General features: G+C 42.2%; 1 protein-coding gene across 4 annotated transcripts in view; it reads left to right on the top strand.

Annotated features, from left to right (window-relative positions):
* EPB41L5 (erythrocyte membrane protein band 4.1 like 5) overlaps window positions 1–22,158 on the top strand; it is a 78,347-nt gene extending 56,189 nt beyond the window's left edge. For 3 of the 4 annotated variants that reach the window (XM_058195559.1, XM_058195577.1, XM_058195579.1), the window contains 10 exons: window positions 1,308–1,471; window positions 2,205–2,299; window positions 6,084–6,212; window positions 12,637–12,698; window positions 13,879–13,992; window positions 14,788–14,881; window positions 16,124–16,201; window positions 16,409–16,447; window positions 17,334–17,464; window positions 18,465–22,158. In XM_058195559.1, the coding sequence (XP_058051542.1) occupies window positions 1,308–1,471; window positions 2,205–2,299; window positions 6,084–6,212; window positions 12,637–12,698; window positions 13,879–13,992; window positions 14,788–14,881; window positions 16,124–16,201; window positions 16,409–16,447; window positions 17,334–17,464; window positions 18,465–18,519 (961 nt within the window). In that variant the 3' untranslated portion in view covers window positions 18,520–22,158. The remainder of the gene's footprint in view (window positions 1–1,307; window positions 1,472–2,204; window positions 2,300–6,083; window positions 6,213–12,636; window positions 12,699–13,878; window positions 13,993–14,787; window positions 14,882–16,123; window positions 16,202–16,408; window positions 16,448–17,333; window positions 17,465–18,464) is intronic. The other variant, XM_058195568.1, reaches the window with a different exon arrangement.
* The last annotated feature ends 95 nt before the right edge of the window (window positions 22,159–22,253 follow it).

The raw sequence follows: 22,253 nt of genomic DNA, 5'->3' as shown, positions 1-22,253 counted from the left end.
TGTGATTTTAGAGAGATTTCTACAGCCCTTCACCTGCAAACTGTATATGCTGCATAAAAACATAACTTAATTCCATTCTATTATAAAAGAAGAGGCAGCCATTACAATTTTCTTTCCCTCCTTGGATTGCTCAGCAACACAAGATAATGACTGCTGCATGTATTGGAACTAGATCAAGCAAATTTCCCCCAAAAAATTATAGTGTAGTTTTCAACCTTTAGATTATGCTGGCTGGGGAATACTGGGAGTTGAAGTCCACACATCTTAAAGTTGTCACTGGACTAACAGATGTTAACCTCTGGTGGTGGCATAATTTATCATATTTTGCTTTCTGTTCTGATTACATATGTAAAGTATGAAAAACAAATTCCAATTGTTTGTGCTGGGGCTACAAATATACCCATGCACAAAAATGTGTGTCTGTCATTCAAATTTTATTGCAGAAGCAACTATATGAGTTGTGGCACTCAGTATTTTGTGAGCAATTGTCATGCTGTTCTACAAGGTAGCAATGGAGTCATGAAAATAATTCTGATTTTCTTTTGTCTTCATATTCATTTAATAGTAGGGGTATGCAAAATGTTTTGAATTCAAAGTGTTTCAAGCTTGCCTTTAGTGGAAGTATGTTGACATAATTCTGAATATCCTGTAAGTATCTGAGCTCAAAATGTTACCTTGAGCTAAAAATGGACTACTTTTTGCTCAGAACAAGAGCGAGACCATTCTGGAAGGATTAGGTAGAGTAGCTGTTCAAGCTTGGACTATCTCAAATTTGAATTCTTTTTTTTTATGTTTATTACCTATATTAGTTGTTAGCAATTTTTTTTTTTTTTTTGCATTTATATCCCGCCCTTCTCCGAAGATTCAGGGCGGCTTACATTGTGTTAAGCAATAGTCTTCATCCATTTGTATATTATATACAAAGTCAACTTTTTATTGCCCCCCACAATCTGGGTCCTCATTTTACCTACCTTATAAAGGATGGAAGGCTGAGTCAACCTTGGGCCTGGTGGGACTTGAACTTGCAGTAATTGCAAGCAGCTGTGTTAATAACAGACTGTCCTAGACTGTCTGAGCCACCAGTGCAAGTGCAATTAGAAATAGTTAAAAATATGAACAGCTTCAGCTGTATGGCTACTTACTTGAGAGAGAGAAAAAGGAAACATCATTTAAATGCTAAAAACCTTTCATATACATTGCCATCATTTTAAAAAAAATATTTAATAGGAGTATAAGTAATATCAATTTAAAGGTGTATAACATACAGACCTATTTGAATTTCTAAAAGTCTTATTTCCTTTTCCCAGCCTATGCAGCGTCCCTCTGACTGCTGATTTGCTTGATAGCAAGGAAACGTTGGACACTTGTACTGACAGTGCTGCTGGTTTTCCTCCTGCCGAGGGATTAGTTGAAACGTTGGAAGGGGCAGATGGTACAAAGGAACCCCCCTGCGAGAATATAAGTCTTGTTGGTAAGGCACCGTAGGTAGTGAGACACTTGGATTGGATCGCTTTATTGGTAGGCTGAGTGGCTTACAACTATGTCTCTGATATGTTCTTACACTCTGAAATAAGCATTTTCAACATAACTAATGGTTTCTACTGACCATTATTGATTCCAGATATTCAAAAAAAAATGCAGTGGCAAGCAATCTCCTTCTCTTCTAACAATTTCTTTGTTCAAATAACAATTGCTACAATTTCTTATTCCCTCCCCCCACCCCCATTGCATGGGATTGTTTTGTTTTAGCAGCATTTAACAGTAAATTCCATAAGTGCTCCGCAGCTACCAGCTTGCACATTCCTATGTTCAGGCAAGTGCAGGCATTAGCCAAGGAACTTATTTGCCTAAAACCTATTTTGTCATGAGTTACTATTCTTCTTGTGGTCCTGTAAGTAGCAACATATTGTTCCTGTAATGATTGAAAACTTCCAAAACTCTCAAGTTTTCCTTGGAATTATCTCTTCCAACCTACCAGATATGTAAAACTATTAAACTTTGCAAAGCTTTTCGGATAATGTAGCTACATGTACCTCTTAACTGTGATTGTATAGCGAGCCTAAGAAAAAAACAGCAGTTATAGATAAGAGAAATCTATTTTTACTGTGAAAGCAATGTCAAGGAATGAAATGCCAAAAATTTGTAGAGCTTTATGTCAATCCTGGGTCCTGTATATCCAGTTTTTCTTTCTTCCTCTCTTCTAGTTGATGAACCATCCCTGAAACTAAAGCATCTGGAAACCGAGTTCACTCCCGTATTGGTTTCCCAGTCCAACATAAACATCAATGTCAGCAAGCAGGTATTGCATACTTTCTCTTCACAGAAATATGGGGCCAGGGTTTTTATTATATTTGCTTTTTTCCCCCCATAATGTTTTTGTTCATGCAAGATAAAAACTGCTATGTTTTACATCTTAGCGACCCATGTTTGGTAATTTGAAAGTCTGCAAGAGTGGCAGTGCCAAGCTCATGAAGGGCATGCTGGCACAGAAGGGAGCAATTAATTTTTAATTAGACAGGCATTCCAATCTCTTTTGCTTCTGGAATGCAGGGAACGATAAAAAGCTTGACTTCACTATATTTTCCATGTGTTTAGGAAGATGTAATATTCTTTATCTATAGCTGCATCTCTTCTAAAGGACATTCTGTAATGAGCAGTAGGTGGAAAAAATGTGCTTGAAAGAACAAGCTTAAGCTATGTTGACATGCAGAAAGTTGGAGAAGCACATTAAAAAAAAAATATTTTGGGACCACCACAACAGAGTCAAAGGCAGTTTTTTCTTTCATGTCAGAAGTTTAGTTCATTTCTAAAAGCTTTCAACAGAAAAGATTAAAATTCTACTTCTCGGTGTATTCCTAAAACACAATATTCTAATATACAGTAATTAAGTTAAAGAATCTGAGCTTATCTTGGCAATCATCCTGTCTGTAAGTACAATAATGAAAACTCCGGGAAGGTGAGGTCAGGCAACTGCATGATACACTTTCTCTGGATGCATTTCAAGGCATCCTTGGACCTGCGCTTAAGCACTGTGACACAGTCAGCTAAAGTAGGATTAATGCCCTTGGCTAAAATAAACACTAGGCAGTTTTCAGGAGGGAGATCTGACCTGACATGTGCTTTTCTCCTTAGGAAAAAAAAATAATTACCTAAGAAAAATACTGCTTCCTGTCATTTGCGACAAGTAAATATTTATTGTCAGATGAGACGTTCACTTTGCTGAGTTAGCCCTATTAAATTATGGCAATCTCTAAAGGAAAAGGCTTCGTAAGACATTAAATACATAAGACATTAAATACGTGCTCCAAGGACTGAATCAGGAATCCATATATTAACAAGTATTCATTCGTTTGATTATAAAGCAGAAGAATAATTTTTGAAAACTAAACAGAATAAATAAGTAATGGGAGCAAAACTTTCTACCCAACTTTACCCAACTAGAACGACTAGACACAAGAACAGTTTTTTCCCCAAATGCCATCTCTCTGCTAAACAAATAATTTCCTCAACACTGTCAAACTAGTTATTAAGTCTGCATTACAATTAATCTTTTCATCATTCATATCACCCATCTCCTCCCATTTATGACTGTATGACTGTAACTTTGTTGCATGTATCCTTACAATTTATATTGATATTGGTTGTTTCCTGATTGCTTATTTGTACCCTATGAATATCATTAAGTGTTGTAATTCTTGATGATCTTTTTTTTATGTACACTGAGAGCATATGCACCAAGACAAATTCCTTGTGTGTCCAATCACACTTGGCCAATAAAAAAAAAATCTATTCTATTCTATTCTATTCTATTCTATTCTATTCTATTCTATCTTTGCTTAAGTAGTGATGAAAACTGATTTGAAGGGAAAATCTTACTCAGTGTTGTTGAGGAGGGTACAGATGGAGAATAATTAAAAATCTTAATTCTGTATTTTTTTTCCAGGGCAAAGAAAATGTATATAGAAATTAATTTCAGCAATATAATATAGACTGAATTATATTTTACATATGAATACTGAATGGAAAGCTTGGAAAATAGCTTTCTATAGTATACATCAATATGCTGAAAGTTGATTTAATCAATCCTGCCTGACACACAGCTCTAGAAAACAGTATTTGCCTCTTTTGAATTTTCAAAATTTTTGCATATTGTTTTGGCTGGGTATCATCAGAACTTCATGTGGGTTCTTCAGATTTAGGGCTTCATTTGAGTTATCTATTAGCAAGCTGCCAATATGAAAAAAAAATAGTTGCCTCTCCCTAGTTCAGTCAGTTCAGTGAAAGTGATAACTGAGGTGAGTTGTGTAAACATTTCATAAAACAATCAGCTGATATGGGCCAACACTGTTCAACATAAATTTCACAATGCTGGCACTCATCATCACAGCGAGATTTTTACCACACAGTTTTATGGCATGTCATCCCCCCTTTCCAAATAAAATTATGGAGACCTCCACTAAAAATCATTGATATCAATTAGAAAAAGTTACAAAATGATTTCTAAAGCTACGGGGCTCTAACAGTCCACGAGCAAAATTATATTCTTGCAATGATAAGATTTATAATAGTGAAACTTCCAAGGAGTACTTAATCCATCAAAATCACTCAAAAGTAAAAATTATTCAGGAAATTACAAAAAAAAAAATCAGAACGATCTGCAGATCTCTCTCAATATAACTAAGATACTAGATAAAAATCAGTTTCTGAGAAAGTAGCAAGATAGAAGCCATTGCTCATTAAGAAGAAGAAAACTGATGTGCATCCCAAGTAGGGATGTCATTTTGTATTCCAGGAGGAACATTCTATGGACAGTGGAGCTTCTGATCCAGTGTAGATGTTACTGTGCCTGGTACAACCCAAACACACATTTCACAATAAAGAACCTTATACTGGTACTTGGGCGTGGAGATGGCAGTGTCATCTTTTGGAAATGTTTTATTGATTTAGGAAGGAAACATAAATTATGCTTTGAATTGGAATTCCACAGGAAAATATCAAGCTATTTTGTGCTGTAACTGAAACTTAAACTGGCCGTACACTAAGAATGTGCTTCCAAGCATACAAAAAAATCTGTAAGAGAATGGATGCCGAATATATTTAACAGTGTGGATTAGCCAACTCAAAGTCTAGACATAAATCCCATAGAAATATTGTAAAAGGTTCCTAATGAGCAGTTGATGCTATAAAATCCTCAAATGTTAGTAAGTAGAAGTTGTTGACCATGCAATAATGGGCCATAATTCCTGAGGTGAGGCAGTGATTGGTAATTTACAGAACAGATTTGGCAGAAGTTAATTGCAGGGTTGTTCACAATGGCACATCACAGGTTGAATGACTTTGTAAACATAAACAAACACTCAATTCAGATGTTGTTTATTCACTCAGGCTGTCTTTTTCACTAAGGCCTACAGCTACACAAATCGAGTAAATAAATAAAATGAAATTCTGATAATATGGACTGTGAAATATATGCAAAAATTCAGAAAATCCAAATACTTTCTTTGTAGAACTGCATAGCAGGTAAGTCCTATAAATTAGCCCTGTTTTGTAAGCCTTTTGAGTATGTTCCACCTGCGTGTAAGTTTCTGAGCCACAGTAATTGTCCAGTTTGTTTGTGTGTGTGTGTGTGTGTACACACACACACACACATTTCAAAAGTGAAGAAATATTTGCTTTCCAGGGTTTCAGCATTTTTGTGCTAAATAAGAATAGAAAGAAAATGTTCCTTATTTTATAGGAAGTTTTTATCTTCATTAAAACTGAGATATTACCTATAAGATTAGATACCAAAATTCTTTAGTTACTGAGGAAAGAGACAGACATAGATATTTTAGTCTATTAATGCACACAGTGGTTTGGTTTTATCTCCTTAGTATAGTTTCTGTTCTGGAATAGTTTTAGTGCTGATCATCCTATATTTCACACGGAAACTCATAATAAGGCAGAATCCTGGTCCAAAGCATATAAAATACATTTATTATATGCTGGTTGTAGAAGCTGTATTAGTTCTTTGTATGCGCTGTTCTTGCTGACTTCACCTAATGAGGAGTGCTGTTTATGATTGTAGTTTTGTTTATTTCTAGGAGGAAGTTGTGAAATTGACAGATAAATGCCTGAACAATGTAATTGAGAGCCCTGTGAACACCTCTATGCGGTTGCCTCCGGATATTAAAAGTAATATTTTGAAGGCCCAGGTGGAGGCAGGGCACAAAGTAAGAATTTTGCTTCTGTAGTGATCTTTTTTTAATATAAAATACCAACTTTAATTTTCTGTAATACTTTGAGTCAGTATTGATACTTTGTTTATCATTAGTCTCTAATTTGCTTAAGATAATTTAAGCATCTATGCAAAGCCTGTAATCTTCTATCACCTACAGATGTGTTGATAGAAGCCCTCTTGTTCTGTTTCCCTTCCCCCAATACTCCCAGCAAAGAGTCCGTCAGAGGCCTTCCTTTTTTTCCCCCTTTTATTTACATAGATACATGTCCTGGCCACGTCTACCCACGGGCCTGCCAAGTTTCTGGAGATAACGAGGAAATTATAGATAAGGCCAGAATTACTCACGAATATATTCTTCCCTCCATGAATTAGCTTGCGCCAAATTCATTGCTTTGTCCGAGACAAAAAACCAGGAAGTCCCGCCTCCTATTTATAGTCTCTGCAGATGTCACTGCATGACAATTATGACTTGGCTTTGTCCCAACTCTTCCGCTGCTGCGCCGTCGATCAAGCCTTCGTAATCTTGCGTCCCTCCAAAACTGTTCTTGGGCGTTGCCAAATCAGAAGAAGGCCGGGAGAATCAGTCCTTGCCGGCCTCTCCCTTTGAGTGGGTGCCAGGGAGGGAGAGGGCTCAAGAGAAGCAGGGCTTGCCAGGTCTTCTCCCTCATTTTCTGAATCATCCGAGTCCAGGAGTCTGGGTCCAGGAACCTGGGTCACAACACTATCCTCACCGCAGGGCCCTTCCCCGGGCTGACGATCGGGATGCGGTCGGGCTGGGTTCTGCTCATGGAAGGCCTGCACCAGGTCAGGGGCATGAACGCCGGAGGCATCTACCCAGGAGAAATCAGTCCCGTATCCCTTCCACGCGATCAAATATTGGAAACGACCCTTTAGCCAGCGAGAGTCTCGACGCTGTGGACTTCAGATTCCTCCGACCCGTCCTCGGCAACAGTGACGGGTGCTGTTGGGCACCGAAGGGGACTCGGTGTGGCCTCAGGAACCAGAAGGGACCGGTGAAAACGGGTGGATCCGCATGGATCGTGGCAGGGTCAGTCGGTAGGCTACCGGGTTGATGACTGCCTCGACAGGAACGGGCCGATGAATCGGTGGTCCAACTTCTTTACCGGCGGTCGGACGGGAGGTGTTTGGTGGAGAGCCACACCGGTCTCCAACTGCCAGCGGGCGTTGCCCGTCGGGAGCGGTCAGCGGACCGTTTGTAGTCCTCCTTTGCCCGATTCAGCTGCTGACGTACCAACTGTTGGACCGCATGCAATTCCGTCAGGAAGGTCTGCGTTCGGGAACAGGAGAGTCGGTGGTGCCAGAGGAAGAGCCGCGGATGGTACCCCACATTGGCAAAGAACGGGTCATCTGAGTAGAGGTGTGCTGAGAGTTGTTAAAAGCAAACTCCGCCAGAGACAGGTAGTCGGCCCAGTTGTCCTGTTGCTGGTTGATGAAGCAACGGAGATACTGTTCCAGTATACCGATGACCTTCTCTGTACCCCGCCGGTCTCCGGATGGTGCGATGACGACAGACATACCTGCACCTCCAACGCGCCATCAGGCTCTTCCAGAAGCGGGCTGTGAACTGAACTCCGGTCCGAAACCACCCTGTCCGGTAGACCATGGAGGTGGAAGATGTGCTGCAGAAAGAGACGGGCGTTTTGCGGCTGTGGGCAGTCCGCGGCATGGGATGAAGTGTGCCATCTTGGTGAGCATGTCCACCACCACCAGCACCGTGGTGAACCCAGAGGACGGCGGCAGGTCTGTCAGGAAATCCATAGAGATCGCCCCAGGGTCTGTCGGGTGTCGGCAAGGGCTGGAGGAGCCCGAGGGCCCCCGTGGCGGTCTTGGCTTGCCGGCACGGTACGCAGGATGTCACGTAGGCATGTATATCATGCCGCACTTGGGGCCACCAAAAGGTCCGTGTCACCAGGTGGAGGGTCTTGAAGAACCCAAAATGTCCTGCTGCAGGATTGTCGTGGCACTGGGTCATGACGAGGGCTCGGAGTGGTCCTGAGGGCACATATAATCGCCCCCAAAACTTGAGTAAGTCCTCCTCCAAGGTCCAAGGAGACGCGGGGCCCACCTCCGCTCTCCTTTGCTGCGACCAGGCGTCCTGGCGCTGCGCCTCTCGCACCTGGGCCCGCAAGTCCACTGGCTCCCGTGCTGCGGCCAAGGCTTCTGCCGGCAGCACTGTCCGTGGAGGAAGGGGGTCCTTGGCGCAGAGGTACTCTGGCTTGCGGGACAGGGCATCCGCCCTCCGGTTGTGACCGCTGGGAATGTAGGTCACGCGGAAGTTGAACCGGGCAAAACAACGACCACGGATCTGCCGCTGGTTCAACTTCCGAGCTGTGGTGAGGTGCTCGAGATTCCGATGGTCCGTTCGGACCTCCACCTGATGTCGGGCCCTCCAGATGGTGTCGCCAAGCCTCGAATGCAGCCTTGATAGCCAGCAACTCTTTTCCCAGATAGTGTAGTTGCGCTCGGAAGGGTTGAGTTTCCGGGAGTAGTAAGCGCAGGGAAAAAGTGTGCCGCCATTCGCCGGAGCCTGTAGCAGCACCGCTCCCAGAGCCACATTGGGCGTCCGTTTCCACCACAAAAGGCGGGCGGGTCGGGATGCCTCAGGGCGGGTTCCGTGTGAAGGCTTTCTTGAGGGCTGTGAATGCTTCTTGCTGCGGGGACCCCACGGAATGCAACCTTCTTCCTGAGGAGCTGGGTAAGTGGAGCTGTCAGTGTGGCGAAGCCGGGATGAAGGTCCGGTAGTAGTTGGCGAAGCCCAGTAGGCGCTGAACATCCTTCACCCGACGAGGGCTTCCCAGCTACACAAAGCTTCTACTTTACATGGGTCCATGGCTATGCCCTCGGGCGAGATGATATGCCGAGGAATTCTATGGAAGTCCGGAAGAAGACGCATTTCTCCAGCTTCGCATTGAGTTGTTGCTCCATAGCGTTGCAGAACCAGACTGACGTGTCGAAGGTGGCTTTCCTGGACCGGGAGTAAATCAGGATGTCGTCGAGGTAGATAACCACGAACCGATCCAACATGTCTCGGAACACGTCGTTCATGAAGTGCTGAAAAACGGCGGGAGCATTGGTCAACCCAAATGGCATGACAGTGTATTCGTAGTGTCCGTATCGGGTGCCGAATGCCGTCTTCCATTCGCCTCCTTCTCGTATCCGCACCAGGTTGTAGGCCCCGGAGATCGAGCTTGGTGAAGATCGTGGCCTCCGCAACCTTTCCAGTAGCTCGGGATGGCGGCGGGGGTAGCGATTCCGCACCGTAATGGCGTTTAGCCGGCGGTAATCACAGCATAGGCGCAAGTCCCTGTCTTCTTCTTCACAAAGAGGACCGGGGCCGAGAGGGACTTTGAAGGCGGATGAACCCTCGGGCCAGGTTTTTGTCCAGGAAGTCCCTGAGGCGGCCAACTCGGGCTCCGACATGGAATACAGGCGTCCCACAGGCAGTGGTGCGTTGGGCAGAAGGTCCACGGGCAATCGTGGGGCCGATGCGGGGTAGTCGGTCCGCCTCCTTCTCGCTGAACACGCCGGCGAAGTCCGTCAGCTCAGGAGGCAAGGTGATGGCAGCGGTGGGGCGTTCTGGCGGCACAGGTGTGGCGGATGTGATCGACGCACTGCAGACTCGGGAAAGAGATGGCGTTCGCGACCAGGCCACCTGAGGATCGTGGGTCCAAGCCAGGCCAACCCAAGGACCAAGGAAAATGAAGGTCCGCCGTGACATAAAACTGGATCGCCTCCTCATGGTCCCCAATAGCCAGGCGCAAAGGCTGGGTGGCGAATTTAATGGGGCGGACACCAGTTCTCGCCCATCAATTGTCTCTACCCGCATCGGAGGGTCCACGGAACCACAGGGACCGCAAACTGGGTCACAAAGGCCTGGTCCATAAAGTTTGTTGTGGCCCTGAGTCCACCAGCGCATGCGCCTGGAGCCCGTCCGACTGGTTCCCCAACCATATCCGTGTGTCCAGAATCAGATGCCGAGGGGCCCAGAGTCTACTTCCGCAACGTCCAGTGGGGCTTAGTACGTGCCCGACCTAGGGTTTCCCAGTCGGGCCTGCTCCGTTCGATTGGTCACGCTGTGATTCGGGGACGGCGTCGTGCCCGCCGCTTTCTGGGGCAAGAAGCGGCGAAGTGGCCGGGCTCCCACAGTACAGGCACAATCCCCTTGGCGCCTCGGTTCCGCTCCTGGGCTGTTAGGCGAGGTCTGGCGCTCCCAACTCCATGGGCTCTTCCGCAGCGGTTACAAAGCGTGGGGCGACCCTGGGTGCTGGTGGTGCAGGAAGTGGGGTGCAGATGTCGACGGAGGGTCCCGGGGTGCGACGGGACGGTCGCCCGTTGCAGGCGGGCATCGAGGCGGAGACAAAGGGCACCAAGTTGTCGAGGTCCATGGCGCCTCCACGCGGGCCAGCTCGTCTTGCAATTCCTCTGAGAGTCCCTCCTGAACGCGTCCACCAGCGCTGCATCATTCCAGTCAGAGTCCTGGCACAAAAGGCGAAATTCGGCGATGTACTCCTGCAGGCGTTTCCCTTGACGGAGTTCCTTAAGGCGCCTGGTTGCCGTCAGCATTCGAACGGGTCCTCATACATGGTGCGAGGTGCTGCCAAAACGCTGTTGGTCCGCCAGCAGGGGCTGTCCTGGAGCAAGAGGGCGTGGCCCATCGAGCAGCCGAGCCGGAAAGAAGGTTAATCACGAAGGCCACCTTAGCCCGGTCGTCTGGGAAATCCTCTGGCCTCATAGCCATGTAGAGCTGGCACTGTCCCAAGAAGGTCCGGAACATCTCAGGCTGCCCAGAAAACTTATCCCGCACGGTTATCGGGCACTGCGGCGAGGAGGAGGTGGGAGGATGGGGGGCTGCAGGCACATTCCTGGCAGCAAGTTGGCCTGCCAAGTGAGCCACTTGCTGCTGGAGCTGTTGATTAGCCGCTTGTAGCTGCTCTAACTGCTGCTGTACCTGCTGCTGATCCATCTTTGGTGGAAGATGTTTTAGTCAGGTCTTGGACAAAATGTTCTGTTTCCTTCCCCAATACTCCCAGCAAAGAGTCCGTCAGAGGCCTTCCTTTTTTCCTTTTATTTACATAGATACATGTCCTGGCCACGTCTACCCACGGGCCTGCCAAGTTTCTGGAGATAACGAGGAAATTATAGATAAGGCCAGAATTACTCACGAATATATTCTTCCCTCCATGAATTAGCTTGCGCCAAATTCATTGCTTTGTCCGAGGCAAAAAACCAGGAAGTCCCGCCTCCTATTTATAGTCTCTGCAGATGTCACTGCATGACAATTATGACTTGGCTTTGTCCCAACTCTTCCGCTGCTGCGCACGTCGATCAAGCCTTCGTAATCTTGCGTCCCTCCAAAACTGTTCTTGGGGCGTTGCCAAATCAGAAGAAGGCCCGGGAGAATCAGGCCTTGCCGGCCCCTCCCTTTGAGTGGGTGCCAGGGAGGGAGAGGGCTCAAGAGAAGCAGGGCTTGCCAGGTCTTCTCCCTCATTTTCTGAATCATCCGAGTCCAGGAGTCTGGGTCCAGGAACCTGGGTCACAACACCTCTCCCTTCAGCTGTTCTATGTGAATAGTGTCTTCTCAGTAGATTGGAGTGGGATGTGTTATACTGCTGGGGGCTTAGGCAAATCTGAGAATACTGCTGAAGAGAACGGTTGGGTGAGGTCATAGCAATGTTTATGCTGAATCTTCAGAAATAGGAGATAGAAGAGGGACATCTTATCCTCCAGATCTAAGGAAGGAAGCCTGCACTAGAGAGAAATTGCCACTTGGATATTCAGTCTTGTCTCTGAAACATTCCAAGGCTTACTGAAGAGAGTCCGCCACTGTTATCTGCTACTGCTCCTTTGACATTATTCTGATTTTTGTCATTCACATTTCATTTTGTCCCTCCTTTAGCATCCTTTCTTTAATGATTCTATTTCAACATTTCTTTGATAATATCTCGCATTGAGTTATCCCACTGCGAGTTGTCCTGCAATGAGTTGTCCCATTCCATACTGGAAAAAAAAAAGCAAGAAATGGCTGGGCTCAGCCAATTTTTCTGGGTTAACTTATTGCTATGTTGAGAATATCTGTAGAGTAAAAGAAGAGGGTAGCTGTTCCTTATCTCAGCATCTATCACCTAACTCTGTTACAGTGGAAGCATCATAATCAATCTTCTATTATCTGGAATGTTTCTTCATCCAGACACAATGCAAGCAGAAAACCTGAATGCATGCCATACCCTGCAGTGGTATAATGCAGTTTTAGGAGCCCAAAAGAAGTGGCAGAGAAGGGCACTTGTGTAATGTTAGGCTGTTTTGCCTTTGACCTGTCAGGAGAAAAAAATAGGTTTTAGATTATATCCTCAATAAAATTAATTTTTCTGAGTTGTAATTGTTGTAATTTCTTTTAGGTGGTGAGGGAGGGAAGCATATCTGGCAACAAGAACACCAATATTCAAGATACAGCTGGAAGGTATCGATATGGAGCTTGAAATGTGCTGAAGATTTCTGTTTTGTGGTGCAAGCAGGTTCCTGTTCCCACTTAATAATGGAAGAAGCCACTTATAACAAAGTTCTGTAGAACTGATGTTAGTGTTTTTAAAATGCCTACAGGATAATGTATTTTGGGGGATATTATTAACCCAACTGGCATTGTTGTGATTTAGTCCTGTTTCTGCTTGGTCCTTAAAAATGAGGCCTTGTGTCTTATTTGACTAAAATTCTAGAAAATTGAATATCCAGCCCGGAGAACAAAAATTTGGGGGCGCATTACTCTGTGGTTTAAGAAGGTAGCACTGATGGTAAATTCCCATGCCTTGCATCCCCTTCTTGGGTATCTTTCTGTCAGAAGTTGGGGGGAAAAGTCTCAGAATGTAGAGATATGACATACAGGTAGTCCTTGGGTTACATTCATTCTTTGTGTCTGTTCAAAATTGCTGAAATAGTGGACCTATGACTGGTCCTTAAATTCAGGCCATTTGACATTTATGATCAGCACTCCACTGCCTCCATCTATGCTTCTTGCACCTGCTTGGGCACTCATCCCTCCGGCCTAAGTTCTCCTAGTACCTGTCCATAGTACCCACCTTAGCAGCCTGCTTGGGACTTCTGCCACTTCCTGCTTAACAATCCATGTAGTCCTGGGGTTACAACTGGAACAGCCAGGATTACATTGCCAAGCATTAGAAATTCCAGTCCCAATTGCTCTTGTAACCCAAGAACTACCCTTATAAATCCCTACATCCTTTTGTATTTTAAGAAAGATGTGGTTAAAGTTGGTTATATGTGTCTGTGAGAGGGTGGGGGAGAGACAGAGAACTAAAAAATATATAAATCTCTCGTGTCATCAGGCTGCACTCCTAAGCACTGCTTATAGAGCTGTGTCGCATCACACACCTCCTTGTGTTGATGGTCTGATAGAAAGAGAAAACCATGAGGTAAATGTGCTTATCCAGTTGCAGGTTTCCTAGGAAAAAACTTCCCTTTTTCTTGCCTCAATACTGATATCCACGATGACAAAATATTTCCAGGAAATGGTTTGCATTAAGAGAGTTCCAAGCTGCTTTGTTTTGTTTTTTTAATGCTGAAAGAATGTTCTTGGCAACAATGGAAACGAACTCAATTGTTAACATTTTTGGCCCTGCATTATTTAGAAGCGTTCTTCCATCAGGAAAAGAGAAAAACAGCCCTCTGAGAACCCTCAGCCCTGTGTGCCAGGAACCACTAGAGGGACTAAAAGTGATCCCAGTCACCAACGCCTTCATTCTGTAAGTCCTCTTGTGGGTGGGTGGGCATCCCCACCGGAAAATGGTAATGCATGTAAATCTAGGATGAAATAATCAAAGAACAGCCCATGGAGCACTCTGAAGGGCTCACTCAGTTAATTCTGGTAATTTCCAGTCAGGTTATGATTCTGCTTTTCTGTGGGAAACCAAAAAGCCAGAAATTTGGCTTAGTTCTGTTCTCAATATGAGTAGAGGATATGTGCCCCTCTAATGAATATTGCTTCTTGTTGAATTGGCAAAAGAAAGACCCCTTCCTGAACCTTAGTTTTCCAGTTACTGAAATGATTAAGTGAATGTTCATAGTTGGCAGGAGAAGGATCAATATATGCTCTAACATAGAAATGAAATGATGCAATTCCAGAATGATTTTAAAAATATTTATTGGTTAAGCAAGGTTATATGAATCTGCTCTTTATTTTTGATATAGTAGACTAGTAGTTAGACTGTTGGACTTCCTTGTGGCAGAAGCGAGTTGGCTATTTTTTTTGCATATTGTTTATTCCTTCTACTTGGTCACCGAAAGCATAGAAATCGGCAGAATGACAGATTCTGGCAAGGGTGTGCCAATGGAACCCTAAATTAATCAAGTTCCCCCACCACCATACTGCACCTCAGGGGCACAATATGGCTTAACAGGAAGGCAAATTATTTGGGGAGAAGCTCCTGAGGTCAAGAGGTACTAGCACTGATTTCAGAGGCTGCTTTTGCCTCCGGGCAGGAATTGCAAGTGACAGCAGTTCCTTTGCACATGCTCTGTATCATGTTTACATCTTCCAGGAACGAATTCAATGAGAATTCTACTGCCCCTGACTCCAAAGATTGTGCGAATCCTACTGATCTGGCTCCTGGAGAAGAGGAAGTTCTTGTAAAGGTATGTTTCTTCTTTGTGGGGAGCAGCGTGGGTCTTTAGAAACGCAAGATGAGACGTTCCAGGCAAATTGCTTGTGTTAAACAGAGCAGTAATTTAAAACTTGGTTCCTGGGATAGGTTCATCGGACAGATTAATATTTGGCGTATAATATTAAAAAATGAGTTGTGCAATTTCTATAAGTGTGTCCCGGTCCCCCAATTTTGCATGTAGACACTAGCAGGGATTATGAAAATGGCAAATGGGATCTTTTTCATGCAAGGATTTTCACTGTCAAGAGGAGGGAAAAGGGTAGGGAAGAGAATAAAAGGCCTCCATGTCCCCAATCTGCTTTTTCCAATATATAGATTATCCCCAAATATAAATATATGATCTCCCCTTCATTAAATCATAATTTGGTGTTATGTATAGATCCTTTAGAGCAGGGGTCTCCAACCTTGGCAACTTTAAGACTTGTGGACTTTAACTCCCAGAGTTCCTCAGCCAGCTTTGCTGGCTGAGGAACTCTGGGAGTTGAAGTCCACAAGTCTTAAAAGTTGCCAAGGTTGGAGACCCCTGCTTTAGATTATGGGAAGAATGACTGGAACTGGCAATAAAAATCTAATGTTACATTAAAGATATTAATTAAAATTGTGAACAATCAGCTTTGAATGGTGAGAAACACAATAGGAGGAGGAAGCCGTTCGTATGAATTCATATTGCAATGCAGATCCTGTTTTTAAAGGCATTTTTCAAAGATTAAAGCCAGCTATTTTATACAATTGTGGAAAGAAAACACAGAAAACTTTTACATCTAATTTAAGTCCATCAGAGTGTGTATGCTATCTTACAAGACTCGAGAGCGATTAAGGAGTGGAGAGTGGGGCACCATGAGTTCTAACCCTCCCTTAAGCCCTCAAGTTACTCTTTCTCAGCCCAACCCACCTCACAGGGTCCCTATTGTAATAGGGACCATAGAAAGAGGAACCCACTCATTTACTGTCTTTAATTGTACAGATTAAAAGTGGGTTATAAATCTAATAAATAAATTACTGAATGCATTGCTTCAATTCATATTGTGACTGAAATTTTAACCCATGTATGTCAGAGCCTAAAATGTGTATGGCAAAGAGAAACATTGCTGTTGGGCAGGACTCATAAATATCAGTCATAACCTTGTGGCTTTTTTAGAAGTGAATGAAACCTTACAAAATACTTGGGATCTTTCTCTGTGATTGAGCGTCACCTAACTATTCCATTTTGCAGAGTTCCTCCGAGAGCCTGGAGATTTTGTTGACATCCCAGACAAAGAATTTAATTGACTTCACAGAAGTCACGCCTCAGGTAAGAGTAAAAATTAAAATGTAGCTGTTTCATTGTATAATTTGAAAACATAATTAGTACTTCCATTGTCTCTACCTAACTCTTTTTTTATTTTCAGTAAAGCTTTTTTGAGCCGGTGTCTCCTGATCAATTTAGTTGATATGATACTTGGCTAATAGGATTGTATTACAATATTATGAGGTTTTTTTATGTTTCTTCTACTTTTAGGTGTCTTCACCAATAATTATGCCCCGGTGGTTAGTGCCAGTAAGTTATTGAATAATCCTTATGAACAATTAATTTTCATATTCTTTTGTACGTCCGTGTCTGTTGTTAGAAGTGGTACAAATTAGTATTGATTTAGGTAGTTTCTAAAAGTCTGCCATTTCTATTGCATGGTGGAAACATTTCCAGCTTTATGAAAAGAAACCATCTGCCACCTGGAAGGGGCCCTTAATTCTTCTGAAAAAAGGCAGGACTTTCCCCCTCCATTCTCCAGTCAAAGTTCCTTCCTTGTGGTTATGATTGAAAATTATTTCCCTTACTAATCCAGAACTATTTGGAGGATCTGTATATTCTGACCTCTCTCCAGGCTACCTTCTCCCTTGAAGAGTGATTGAAGATAACCAATTCAAGGGCCACATCAGGCTTTGCACTGTACTTCCAAGGCTGCATCCCAAAAGCATAACCATGTGTCACCCCGATTTGGGAGGTTTTTAATGGGTATGGTAAGTCCTTTTGAGGTTCAAGAACTCATTTTGCTTCTTCCTTACCCATCTCTCAAAATTGAAAATGATGCTAAAAGCATTTGATGCTGCTCATTTTGGGGGCCATATTTCACCCCCAGAAGACCCTCTTCTGGTACGTCCTGTCTGTTAATGGTTTTTGTAAATTTTATCTTGACCACTATTATCCCAATCCAAATTGGTCGTTGTCCCAACCATTGTATCTCATGAATTGGAAGGAAAAGCTATGAAGGAGAAAGGGTAGACTGAAGGAAAGAATTCAAGGGCAAGGGATGAATTGAACATTTATTTCACGTATTAATCCTTCTCTGCTGTGACATTTGCATTTGATAGACATGTACATTTCTGACTCGTATCAAAACAACTGTACTTAAAATCACCTGACTTTGTTTTGGTTTGCTTTATAGAGTGGACTGACTTCCAATGGGCCTCTGGGAAATGATGTTGCTTTATCTCTTAAGACAACTAAAATAAACACTGAAGCCCCATTGGCTATTGACTCATCACCTCCACTGTACCCCTGTGAAATCACACCCAGGTAAGGATTTTCTTTTCATGAAATTAAAACAGTCCTCCCTTCCCCTGCCTGTTATCTTCCACTTGTTCTAGCCAGCTAGTCATCATGGGAAGTCTACAACATTAAGAGCACACCACTTTGAGGAACAATGGAATGCTGAAAGAATTGTACAAATTTTACATTATTGTATAATTTCTGTGCATGTCTTATATAACTTCTACAAAGCAATACTTACTGGATTCTTATTAATCCAGTTCTTCCGTTAGATGCTGTGAACCTTGTAGTACGCTGCAATTCCCAAGCAGTCTGTTAAGTCTACCAAGTTTCACGAGTAATTTTCTGGTCCTCTGTGACTCAACTTTAGCAATGTAAGAAAGTAAGGCTATTATATCTGACGTTCCATTTACAGTGAGTAATTTCATTAAGATGTTTTTAAAGGTGGGATGTCATTGGGTATATGATACAAAGATCTCTCTGTTCATAAATACCTTTTAAACTGTATTTACTCTATTTATCAGATACTTTAAATTAGTGTTTCTGAAAGATAATGTGAATATTCGATGACCTTGTGTAGCTGCAGGGCTGAGCCTGAAGGATAATAGGTTGGATCCCAACCCTTACTCACAGACCACACCCCCAGCATTTGCCTCCTGCCTTGGTTGTCTCCTACACAAAGGTTGGAGGGGATCCATTGTTCTCTTTTCCACCCCACCAATGCTGGAATGTATCTTTCTTTATTGTTTCCCTCCTGCTAGAGAACTCATTACATTTTTTTTTTTTTAAATGTCCACCTGGAGAAAGAGGGGTTGTGAATATCTCCTTTGGTAACATGCTGAGGTTAGCGTCCTTCGGGAAGATCCTGCTTAAAACCTATAGCTCCCTTCCAAAAAGGGAATATATATCTACATTGGGAATGCTAGCTGACATCACAACATGTTTAACCATTAAATCAACATCAGTCAGATAGGCTTTCTGTTCATCATCCACCTAAGTGTATGTATATATTTTTTTTTCTTCACAGTCCTGTTACTGAAGATACTACACGGCAGAAATGTTTACTCACCACTGAACTCTGAGCTTCAACAAATCTCATCTCCTAGTGTATTTAGTGAGCAAAGGACTTACCTGACATTAAGCCATGTTTATGCCATGGTTCACAAAGAATGGTTTCTTTACAGTAAATCCTTCAACTGGAACTACTAAGAGTATGATTTTAGAACACAGAGCTGCTGGGAAACCTGAGTATCTCTTGCAAAATATATGGGAAAAAATTCTGAGATGTCATGAAATCCACTGGGTTTTCATCTACTATAACGTTTTTGCTAGAGAATTCCTTCCTGGTTTATAGGTGCAAATGAGAATGCTCACAGGACTGTTTTTTTTTTTCTTTCTGGTTTAAACCCAATTATGGGGAAGCTGGTGGCCACAGTAAAAGAAAATAGCAGTGACATTTTTACAGTGCTTTTTTGTGGCCATCTCTTTTTATCCCCTTTTGTATTGTTATATAGCAAATGTTCTTGATTTTAATCTTGTTTCTAGACTCCACACTTTTGCTAACAGTCTATGGAAGTGAAAATGCAGCACCTTCATTGCAATTTATTCTGCTGGCAGATGCTTTCGTAAGGAAAGAAACAATGTTTTATTCAACGTATCAAGGCTACTTACATGTGTGGATGAACGACTTTCACATTTTGTTCCATTAAGTCACTAAAATATTGCTAGGTAGACAGTGCATCTAGTATGGGATCCTTGGTGCTCTCTGAGCTTGGTTGTTTTCTTGCAGAAAACATACTTGTTTCCTTGCCCTGTCAGTGTTAGTGGGAATGGTCTGTGGTTTCTTGATTTGGCTGTTGTTTACTATTAGCTTGTTTGACTGAGTTAGTACTAAGTTTACATCTTGATTGTTGGTCTAGTGTTAATCTCTGCTCATTTGTGTATTGATTGCTGGCGAGGAACTGTTTTAGTCTGTTTCTTTTTTGGCTGCTTTATTGTCTCTTTAGAATAGGGTAAGACACTAATATATATAAAAAAGCAAAGCCTTAGCGCTGATAATATTACCTGGTAACGAAATGTCTGCAAGAAAACAACCAAATTCAGAGAAGAACCAAGAGCCATGGTTCAGCCATGAGCTACAGATACTCCCTTGTATCAGTGAACCTAGTTTCTGCTAGATTAGCTTGAAGGGCTAGTCTTCTTTGGGCTTTCCACTAGCTATTTTTGGGAAAGTTTGTGCAGAAATAATCTGAGGCTTTTAAAATCGCTTCAAATGCATACAGTTAGAGTTACTGTCCTTTTTGTGTGCTCCCTTCTGTACCTTTCTTCAAATCTACTTGTAGTTGGAATATGTATTTTGTTCATGACTGGAAAATTAAAAAGCAAAATATACCAACATTATGCTAACTTTCCTATATTAGACGAGTAGCTAGTTATATATCGGATTGCTTCCTTTGTGCACAAAACTGCTGATTGAACTAGTTTGAACTAAACCTATATTCTGTTACAAAGTCAGGTGAAAAAACTAAGTGAATCCCGAGTTTAATTGATGCTTAGAATTTTTGAAAACAAAAAATGCCCTTGGATTTGTGCGGTTAAGATTTATTCCTACGGGTCAGGTATCCAACTCATCCTGCATCTTCTGTCCCTTTTCAAAATAAGCAAGGAAATCATACGCCTTAGTTCTGATTCTTCCAAAACAGCTCTGCTTTGCTGTGCATTATTGAAATACCAAGTTCTAAGTCATTTAAAAACATGACTTATTACTTCTCCATTTGTTTCTAATGGAAGACTTATAAACATTTAGGCAAGAAAACAAGGAAATCTGAGTGCCATGAACTTCTGCATGAACTCTGAAAGGAAACGCGAAAGCCCCCCTCCCCTCAAAAACTTCTTTCATTAGTGGAAGTGATGTTAAAAATGCAAATGTTCCTTACTCCACTGTACATACTCTTCCTTTCATAGCTGGTTGCTACTTTGCTTTGATCTGCAACTTGCTTTAAGCAATTGCTCCATAAAATAGTATAATGGAAACCAGAGTGGGGGAGAGGGAGGGGTTACTGAGGCAAATAACTTAGCATCAATAACCATAGGACATATCCTGATTACCAGACCTCAGGAGGCATGACTTTTGAAATAGCTTAGGTAGCATTTAATTGGTTATTGATTTTTCAGACATTTCCCTGAGCCAAGGTAAACCCACTGCTTTTATGAACCTTGCCTGTATTTTTACAAGGGATGAAAAGATTTAGGGTGACACTATCTTAATTCTTGATGTAAGAATGAGGAGAAGTTGGGGAACATGGTACTCTGCCTATTATCCAGAAAGATAGCTTTGCTAACTTGAATAGTCTGGATAATCCTAACCACTAGAATGTTGTGTGTTCAACATTTTTTTAAAAAAATATCCAATGACTTGTTGTCATTTTATTTTACTAACCTGATGTACAGCTGTGACAACAAAAGAAATTAAGATAGCTAGTTCTCAATTTTGCCCTCCCCCCTTTTTTTATTTTTTGAAATTATTAGGAATTGCTCTTAAATTACAGTAACACTGCCTCGTTTGGCAAATACATTTACTGACTTGATTCTTACTCATTCAGAAAAATTTTCCAAAACACATAACCTATTTTCATTTTTTAAAAAAAAGGAAACTGTAATGTGGTATGAAAAATGGAATACTATTATCGGCTCCACATTTATCAGTGGGTAACGTCTAATTGGCAATTATGTACAAAGACATAAAATTACAATTACAATTATGTTGTAAAATTACAGCATAAAGGATTGAAAGCTTTTTGTCAATAGAACAGCCTCCACTGCAGGCTTCAGGTCTCTAATGGGGCATCTGGAAACTGCCTTTAGTGCCTCTTGTGATTGATTAAAATGAACCAAAACAGCAGATTCTTTTGCTTTGACTAATGAATGCAAAATTGCAATTTGTGTTTATTAGCAGCCATTGTTCACTGTCAAGCTGTCCACAGAGGCATAAATTAGCTTGCATTTTTAACAGGCAATCTTGTTTGACAGCTGAAGCTTTTCCTCCGGTAAGATAATTGTGAAGTTTTTCCTACAAATGCAGTTTGCCTGCATGCATAAAGCCGAGAGTCATTCCAGATTTGTCTCTTTTTCTTTACATGTCACACGTTACAGTACTTGTGTCTCTGGGCAAAGATGCCTCAAGTGGAACACACCTTGTTGCTCCATAGCTCAAGTGTCTGTGATTATTGAGGCAGAACAGTTTGGACCTCTATTATTAACACTAAGCATTAACACTCCTCTTGGAGCAAAATGTTCACTTATTCTCTGTGAAACAGAATGCATGTGGAGTGACTACAGAGCATTCTGCCATAACTTTCCTAATGTGATTGTTTTGCTTACAGATTCCTTTGTTCTCACATGTTTTCCCTAATTGGACAAACTTACTATGAAGTATGTAAGAACTTCTATTTTGATTGTGTTTTTTTTAAAGAAAAAATCTCAGACTAACTACTGTATTTGTATCTTTTTAAACGATGTAGTTGCTCAAAGTATAACTTATTTTTTTAAGTATTGTATGTATGAGTGTATGTGTATGTAATAAGTAATGCCAGATGTACAAATTATGCTAGAATGATTGCGCTAAACACTGTATAAGGGAACAACAACTGTGATTTGTAGACCACTTGGAATCAATCATAAAAGTTGTAGCTTATTTCTAAATACAACGCAATTGTACAAAATGTCTGCTTAAGTGTTTTTTCTTCTAGCTAGCAGAACAATGCTCTAGCTGCTGATCCATATATTTTAGAACGCTGACAAAATTGTCTGCTTCCTT

This window comes from Ahaetulla prasina, chromosome 1 (assembly GCF_028640845.1).
Source record: "Ahaetulla prasina isolate Xishuangbanna chromosome 1, ASM2864084v1, whole genome shotgun sequence".
Lineage (NCBI taxonomy): Eukaryota > Metazoa > Chordata > Lepidosauria > Squamata > Colubridae > Ahaetulla > Ahaetulla prasina.
The sequence above is the reverse complement of the archived record's forward strand: the minus strand, read 5'-3'. Positions and strand labels throughout refer to the sequence as shown.